Source organism: Nicotiana tomentosiformis, chromosome 5, assembly GCF_000390325.3.
Source record: "Nicotiana tomentosiformis chromosome 5, ASM39032v3, whole genome shotgun sequence".
NCBI classification, from domain to species: Eukaryota; Viridiplantae; Streptophyta; class Magnoliopsida; order Solanales; family Solanaceae; genus Nicotiana; species Nicotiana tomentosiformis.
The window spans coordinates 78306188-78314931 of record NC_090816.1 but is presented as its reverse complement, the minus strand read 5'-3'; the positions used below and the strand labels follow the sequence as shown (position 1 = coordinate 78314931).

At 44.4% G+C, this 8744-nt stretch overlaps 1 protein-coding gene across 1 annotated transcript; it reads right to left on the bottom strand.

Annotated features, from left to right (window-relative positions):
* Positions 1-3278: 3278 nt before the first annotated feature.
* LOC138892614 (uncharacterized) lies at positions 3279-4439 on the bottom strand. The gene has a single exon (XM_070176350.1). The coding sequence runs from the start codon at positions 4437-4439 to the stop codon at positions 3279-3281; it is 1161 nt and encodes a 386-aa protein (XP_070032451.1).
* Between the last annotated feature and the right edge of the window lie 4305 nt (positions 4440-8744).

Below are 8744 nucleotides of genomic sequence, written 5' to 3'. Positions count from 1 at the left end.
AACAAATATATAGATTACTTCAAGAACGGGAAGCTTCCATCAGATCCAAAGGAATCGAGAGCTCTCCGCATGAAGGCAGCATAGTTCACCTTGTTCGAAGACGGAATGCTGTTTAGAAGGACGTTCGATGGACCATTGGCAATATGCTTGGGACCAGGAGATACCGATTACATTCTAAAAAAAATTCACGAGGGCACTTGTGAAAACCATTCTGGTGACGATTCGCTGGTCCACAAAGTAATCAGAGCAGGGTATTATTGGATCGATATGGGCAAGGATGCAAGGGAGTTCGTTTGAAAATGCGACAAATTCCAAAGACATGCGCCCATGATTCATCAACTCGGGGAGCTACTCCACTTGGTCCTATCTCCATGGCCTTTCATCCAATTTTTCGCAATTGATTGGCACTGCGCGGCAGCAGCTTGACACTCAATCTACTCAGCCTTTCCCAACACTTAGTCAACTTTTCATCAAGTTTGGCCTTACACAAGATTCAGCAGCAACATAAAATGAACACCATCAGATACGGGAAAAACCCAACCTTTGTATTAATATCAAATATACAAAGGATCTCACTTTGCCATGAAGACAAGCCATTTACAGCCCACTTCGTCCAGCCCAGATCACAAATAGATCTTGTTACACTAAGACCTGTCAATGCCCAGCCTTAGCCCCCTTTTGAAAACACTTAAAAACCCTCACATTTCTCTCTTGTTTCCCACTTTGCTATGAACACAAGTCGTTCATAGCTACTAAGACCTGCCCAATGCCTAGCCTTAGCCCACTTTTGGAAACACTTAGAAACCCTCACATTTCTCTCTTGTTTCCCACTTTGCAAAGATCACAAGTCGATCTTTGCTCACTAAGACCTTCCCAATGCCTAGCCTTAGCCCCCGTTTTGAAACACTTAGAAAGCATCACCTTTCTAACTTGTTTCCCTTTCTTTGCTATGAACACAAGTCATTCACATCCCACTTAGCCAAGATCACAAGTCGATCTTGACACACTTAGACCTACCAGATGCCCAGCCTTAGTCCCTTTTTGGAGACCCTATTCTTCACTGAAGACCTCTCCTTCTGCTTGGAGACCCTCTTCTTCATTCGAAGACCCTCTCCTTATGTTCGGAGACCCTCTTCTTCATTCGAAGACCCTCTCCTTCTGTTCGGAGACGCTCTTCTTCATTCGAAGACCCTCTCCTTCTGTTCGGGGACCCTCTTCTTCATTCTAAGACCCTCTCCTTTTGTGTAGAGATTTCCATTGAAGACCCCATTCTCTATGGAAGACCCTATTCTTATATCTCTCTTTGGAAGGATCACATCTGACTTTCCTTTTTCTCTGGAAGGATCACATCTGAACTCCTTCTCCCTTTTTTTTTTCTTCTTCACGAAATGCCCCCATATATATAAATATAGGGGCTGCCACTGGCAGATTTGAAGGGGCAACTTACAAAGGGGCAATTCCATCCTGGTGCTTTTTCCAGTCAAAGCACTAAATAAGCACTTCCATGAAATGGTCCTCTTTAGCACTTAGCTCCATTTTGTGGAGCACTCAGCCCTGTTGGTGAAGCACTTAGCCATGTTTGTGGAGCACTGGTCCCACCACCCACTGAAATATGCCTTGTACACAACTTTTGCTACATCTGATTCTATCTTGTAGTTGACATCCCCCAACTACATAGGCCATTATCTACACGAAATGATATTAGCTACAAGCACTAGACAGACATGGGTACAAGTCATTACAAAAATACAATGGCCCACTGCTTTGGCATGTGCTCTGCATGTGCCCCTTTTTCTTGGTCAGCTATTGCATGCCCCAAGGCTGGAATTGCACCCAGCCTTGGATGATCTTGACATTACTCCGCGCCAATTCCTTGTCCGCAACCTGCTGCCCATGATTTTTCCGCACACGCCCGACACTCCTGTCACTCGTACATTGCCTTAGCCGCGTTTCTGCCTTGTCTTTGTCAACACTTGTTTCACCCGTGCCATTGCTTGGTTTTTTGTCTCACATAGCTTTGCCTTAGCTATTGAAACCCTTTGTCATCATTCTGCGTTGTCATGATTTAGCTTAGCCTGTACTTGGCGCTCCCACAACTTGAATTGCCAGTACCTTTGTCTTTAGCACGCATGTTGTACCATGCCGCCCCAACTTTCCCACACTGCCTTGTCAAGCCTTTGCCAAGACTATCTTTCCTGTCCCAAGACCTTTGCCAATACTTGTTCTCATAACAATGTTTCTTGTTCGTTGTCCTGCATGATCGTTTTGCTCTCACATAGGCCAATGGCAAGTCCATCACGCCCAATCCTTGCCACAGCCGCGCCACGTCCGATGTTTTGCTCTGCTTCATTCTACCTCTTGCTTTCAAACACCACTAGGTGGCCTTCTTGTACCAACACACCTCCAACCGCCTTGTCGGAAGCATCAGTATGAACTTCAAAAAGCAGTTCAAAATCTGGAAGCTACAAGATAGGTTCTGAGCTAATGGCTTCCTTCAACGGGTCAAATGCACCACTGCATTTCTCAGTCCACGCCCACCTAGCATCTTTCTTTAACAAATCCGTCAAAGGAGCAGCTTTCTTTGAATAGCCTGCAATGAATTTCCGATAATAATTTGATAACCCAAGGAAAGATCTCAACTCTTTCACAGAAATAGGCGCATGCTATTCCATAATGACCTGCACCTTTTTCGGGTCCATCCGCACTTGTTTCTGGCTCACCAAGTGGCCAAGAAATTTAATCTCCTGTCTAGAAAACTCACACTTCTCCATCTTCACATAGAGTTGGTACTCTCTTAAATGAGACAACACCCTTCTCAAGTGTGAGATATGTTCATCCAAGGTCCGATTATAGATAACAATGTCGTCTAAATAGACAACAACAAAGTCATCCAAGTACTCATACAGCACATCATTCATCAGGTTGCAAAAAGTAGCAGGGACATTTGTCAACCCGAACGGCATAACAAGGAATTCATATGAGCCATACCTCGTAACACAGGTAGTTTTTGACTCATCAGCTTCAGCTATCCGTACCTGCCAATAACCAGACCTTAAGTCAAGTTTTGTGAACCAACAAGTCTTGCTTAACCTGTCCAACAAGTCCTGCACCAACAGAACTGGGTATTTGTTTTTCACAGTCACTTTGTTCAACGCCCTGTAATCAACACACATCCGAAGCGTTCCATCCTGTTTCTTTTGAAATAAAATAGGTGCACTAAATGGAGCTTTTGATGGCTAAATCAATCCCACATCGAGAAACTCGTTCAACTATTTTTGTCATTCAGCCAACTCTTTTGGTGCCATCCGATAAGGAGGTTGAGCAGGGGCCACTGAACCTGGAAGCAACTCTATCTTGTGATCAATAGCCCTCCGTGGTGGTAAATTCCTAGGCAATTTTGGTGGCATCATATCAGCAAAATCGCTCAATATTGGAGCGACACAGTTCGGCACTTCAACCTGAACATCAGTCTTCACCTCAACCATCAAAGCAAGGAAAGTCTCATCTCCCCTTTTCAAACCTTTTTCGACCATCATGGCAGAAACTAATGAATCCTTTTGTTGAGTTTCTTCCTTCCCATAAGGATGAATAACTTTCACAAAACTAGGAGCCATTTCATGCATTATCATCACTCCATCCAAGTGAGGCATTGAAACAAAGCAATATTTCCGCATAAAGTCGATTCCAAGGATCGCCTCAAAGTCCTCTAGTGGAATCACCATCAAGTTTGCTTTCCCCTTCCAGTACCCAATTGACATAGGAACATTGTAAGCCATACCCATAATGGCTTGGGCTTTAGCATTCACAATCTTCATGTAAGAGGGACACTTACTTACATTCAACCGATACTTTTGCACCAATTTCGTCGAGACAAAGGTGTGAATAGCTCCGGTATCTACCATTGCTATTACACTCTTTTCTCCCAGTTTCATTTCAATGTGCATCAGTAAAGAATGAGGGTTGGTCTCGTTGTTTGTAGCATTAAGCAACGTAATAACATTTATCAATCGCAGAGGGTTCACTAAGGCAGCAACTTCTCCACCTTCTCCTTCCCGATTATTTTCTGATGCAAGCAAAGCATTAACCCGTTCCCGATTTGGGTAGTTTTTTGCAATATGAGATCCACCGCAAGTCCAGCAACCATCGCCCTTTTTATTAGCGTTGCCTCTATTTCTAGCAAATCCTTCAGCAACAGACTTGCCCTTTTCCACAAATTCTTTTCGGACTTCCTTCCTCCATTCCCCTTTCTTCTCTACATTTTTCTTAGGTTTTGAAGTAGAAGGAATTTCAGAAAGACTTCGGGTACTGTGGTAATCCACCAATGAATCTGCTGCAGCAATCGCACTCGGGAGGTCTTTTACGTTCTGCCTCCTGAGTTCATTTTGTGCCCATTCTTGCATTCCAGAAATATAATTATGCAACTTGTCCTCCTCCAACATGTTCTATATATTCAACATTAAGGAAGTAAATTCCTTAATATAATCACGAACTGTTCCTGTTTGCCGCAGGCGTCTCAAGCAATACCTAGCTAGCCAAGAGGTTTTGAAGTAGAAGGAATTTCAGAAAGACTTAGGCCTGCCGCACTTTCGTCGTTGGCCATGCGAGTTCTCGGACCGTATCAGGTTCTCGAAATCGTCAAAAAAGGATCCTACAAGCTCGGTATGATAAACGGCAAACGACTACCAAGCAATTGGAACGTATCGCACCTAAAACAATACTACTGCTAAGGTACGACCCTCCCATGTTCATTTGTATTTCAAAACTAACCCTTACAGGTGTTCGATCAAAAACAGGGATGGATTCTTCAACAAGAAGCCTTTAGATCTGAAAGCACGCGTTGCACTCATTTTCCCTTGGACCGGTTTTGTCCCATATGGGTTTTTCGATGAGGTTTTTAATGAGGAAACTATTGATCGTGCTAACTTAGAACAATGCAACAGTATTCAAGGCCTCTTTTCAATCAACCTCGAATACTGCGGGGCATTTCCCTAGAATATATCAAGTTCGATGCAAGAAAATTACTTCATGGCAACAGGGTCTCGATAGGAAAAATTTGTAAGGGCCAAATGGTCAAAACGAACCATGCCCGCATAGTTTGCTCGAGCCCTGGCTCAAAACATGTACACATGTATAATGACTTATAAAGAGAAATTCCTTCTTTACCAATATCTCATACCTCAGAAAGGTTCTTCTACTTATGTTATGCAAACATGCTTAAGGGCCGACCATGACCGGAGTTCAAATGATTACCTCCCACAAATCGAGGATTGCCGTCCAAAAAATTGATGAGATCAAATTATATAAACTCCGAGGATCATAAGCCCAAGAAGCAAATCTCGAACTAAAGAAGGATTTTTATAGGCCACGGCCACCCCACTCGGGGACTGATACTTCGGGCAAGCTCGAAGTAAAAGGGGAAAATAGGCCCAAGACGTAAATCCCAGACTAAAGAGGCTACAGCCGAATTAACATGAATCGGAGACATTCGAATTCTGTAACAAAACAGGGTCAGAAAGGCTACCCCCCCAGCAAAATCATAAAAGGCTTCGATAATATCAAGCCTCGAAAACTCTAATGAGTACAACATTGTTCAAACTCTCGAACAAGTCCCTATTTCATGCTAAGGCATTACAAGTTTTGCAAATACAAATGATAAAAAACTCTTTCAAGCCGGAAAGGGGACAAGGCTATAAATAATCCTTTTTACAAAAACCTAAGGGTTACTTTACTTCGAGTTCGAGCAAATACTCACTCAACCATAAGGCCTAAGGGTTATTTTTTACTTCGAGTTCGAGCAAACACTCACTCAACCATAAGGCCTAAGGGCTGCTTTTTACTTCGAGTTCGAGCAAACACTCACTCGATCATAAAGCCTAAGGGCTGTCTTTTACTTCGATTTCGAGAAAACACTCACTCGACCATAAAGCCTAAGGGCTATTTTTTACTTCGAGTTTGAACAAATACTCACTCGACCATAAAACCTAAGGGCTGTTTTCTGCTTTGAGTTCGAGAGACTATCCTCGCTCAACTAAAAAACCAATGGTTACTTTACTTCGAGTTCGAGCAAGCACTCACTCGATCAAAAGGCCTAAGGGCTACACTAGTTCGATTTTGATCAAATTATCTGAACCCCGACCTTAGAATGCAACTTCACAATTCTATAAGGCAGAAAGGAAGAAAGTTTTTATACATTTCAAAAATCATTTACAAGGGCAGCATGGCCCGATCAAATTTCTCTACAAAAGACCAAAATGGTCTTATAAGAAACATAAAAAATACTAAAGGACTTAGTCCTCTCCGGGAGAAGCATCTTCGCCCTCGAGGCCACCTTCACTTTCAGATCCGCTCGTACTCCCGGTATCATCATCATCGGGAAAGGCCAACACTTTGGTTTCGGCTTTAAGCTCCTTAGCTTTCTCGATCTCGGTTGTAAGATCGAAGCCACGAGCATGGATCTCTTCGAGAGTTTCCCTTCGAGACTGACATTTAGCATGCTCGGCAACCCAGTTTGCTTGAGCCTGAGTAGCCTCAGCAACCTCCTTTGCTCGAACCTGAGCAGCTTCGGCATCAGATCGATAAACGTCCATCATCGCATCAGCATTGGCCATGGTTTTCTCGACCTCCGATTTGGCCGCTGCAAGTTCTGTGGCCAGTCTCTCTCGATTAGAATTTGCTGAGCTTAACCGAGACTGGAACTCCTCTATTTTCTTGGCTTGCTCCAAGGATTTCTCTTTCAAGATTCAGAGTTGGGCTTCAGCCGAAGCCAGTTGAGTTCGGGCAGTCTCCTTTTCTGAGGCGAGGCAGTCCATGTTCTTCTTCCATTTCTCGGCCTCCGATTTCACTACGTCTACTTCAACATGAAGTTGCCTGATCACATCGAACTTTTGCTCGACCTGCGGGACCGAACTGTTAGCCATCACTCCCGAGTCAATATCATTAAATTCAAAGATTCTTTTTACCTGCTCGGCCAACTAAGCTTGTTCTTTCTGAGATGCTTCTAGCTCAACCCGAAGTCCTTTTACTTTTCCTTCTCTCTACTCATTGAGAAACTTTAAGGCATCTCTCTCCTCAGTAAGCCTTCGTACCGGCTCAGCTCCCCTCGGGATTGGAAAAATGCCTCGTGATGAAGCATAGAAGCCTACAAAAATAAAAAGAAGGGATTATACAAGGAAAGAAAAATACAAGTATGAAAATTGGCAAAGAAAGTATGAACTTACCCGATTCAGGGCCTGTTGGGCTTCGTTGAAAAGGCAAGGCACTCCCACCTCGCTCGAGCTCTTTTTCAGAGCCTCCAAGTCACTCGGACCGGTGACATCTTCTAACCCGATAAAATAACCACGGAAAGGGTCCTCCTCTCCATGGGCTCCCTCCCCGTGACAAGTCTCCACAGCTTGAGCATCACGTATCATCGACTGAAAAAATGAAGGGAAAGAAGGGGAATCCTCGATCTCTATTGCCCCGAGTAGGTCTTTTTGGGTGCCGCCTCCATCTTAGGGAACCTCAAGCTCGGTTTGCACACCGGCATCCACAGCTTCTTCGACGGTCTCTTTGCCCCGAGGTAAAACATCCTCGGTCCCCCTCGGCTCGGGAACTTGGGTCAAAGTCTCCTCCTCGACCTCATCAAGCCTGGATGGAGCAGTATCAACTCCCACCGATACTGAAGTATTTTGAGTATCGGGGACAGCCCGGAATCACTTTCTTCTTCTTCTTCTTCTTCTTCTTCTTCTTCATCCTTTAGACTCAGGACCGACTCCATAGTCAAAGGGATTATGTTCACCTTGGGTTTACGAGCCGCTCTCTTCTTGGATTTTTGACCCTCGGAGTCCGAGGCCCTTTTTCTCTTAATCACCTTCTCCGATTTTGAGATAAGCGGTAAAGCTTATTCATCACCTGATAGGGGTATCATAACCGCATCTTTTCCGAGACCTACAAAGAAAGAAAAGTAAGTAAAACTTATGCCTGAAAAAAATGCTTGAACGGTACGCAAATCGGTGAGCCGAGAAGAAGGTTTACCATGAGTAGGAGCCTCCCACTTGCCCTTTGATAAATCGCACCATGCGCGCTCGGCGTATGTTGACGTAGAAACCAGGCTCCTGACCCAGTTCTTGAAATGGGGAACCGCACCCGGCATCCAAGCAACGACTGCGTCAAGAAAAACACTAATAAGAAAGGATGAAGAAGTAAAAACAACAAAAACTAAAAACGGGATCACACTTACGGTTCATATTCCATTTCTCGGGAAATGGCATACTCTCAGCCGGGATTAGGTCTGAGGTCTTCACTCGAACGAACCGGCCCATCCAACCTCGATCTTTGTCTTCATCTATGCTCGAGGTAAACGCCTTGGTGGCCCGGCGTTGAAGCTTTATCAGCCCACCTCGGTAAAGTCGAGGGCTATATAATCTTACGAGGTGGTCGAGGGTGAAGGGAAGCCCGTCGATTTTGCTCATAAAGAAACGAAGCAGTATCACAATCCTCCACAAAGAAGGGTGAATTTGACCGAGGGTCACCTGGTATTTCTTGCAAAAATCGACGATGACTGAATCAAGGGGACCCAGCGTGAAAGGATAAATGTAAACATTCAGGTACCCTTCCACGTGGGTAGTGATCGCCTCCTCTGGTGCCGGTATCACAACCTCTTTATTTTTCCAATAGCAGTCTTTTTTCACCAGGTCAAGAAGGCTTTTTGGTATCGAGCATATATATCTCGATACCGGCTCGCATCGACCAACAACCGAGGAGGG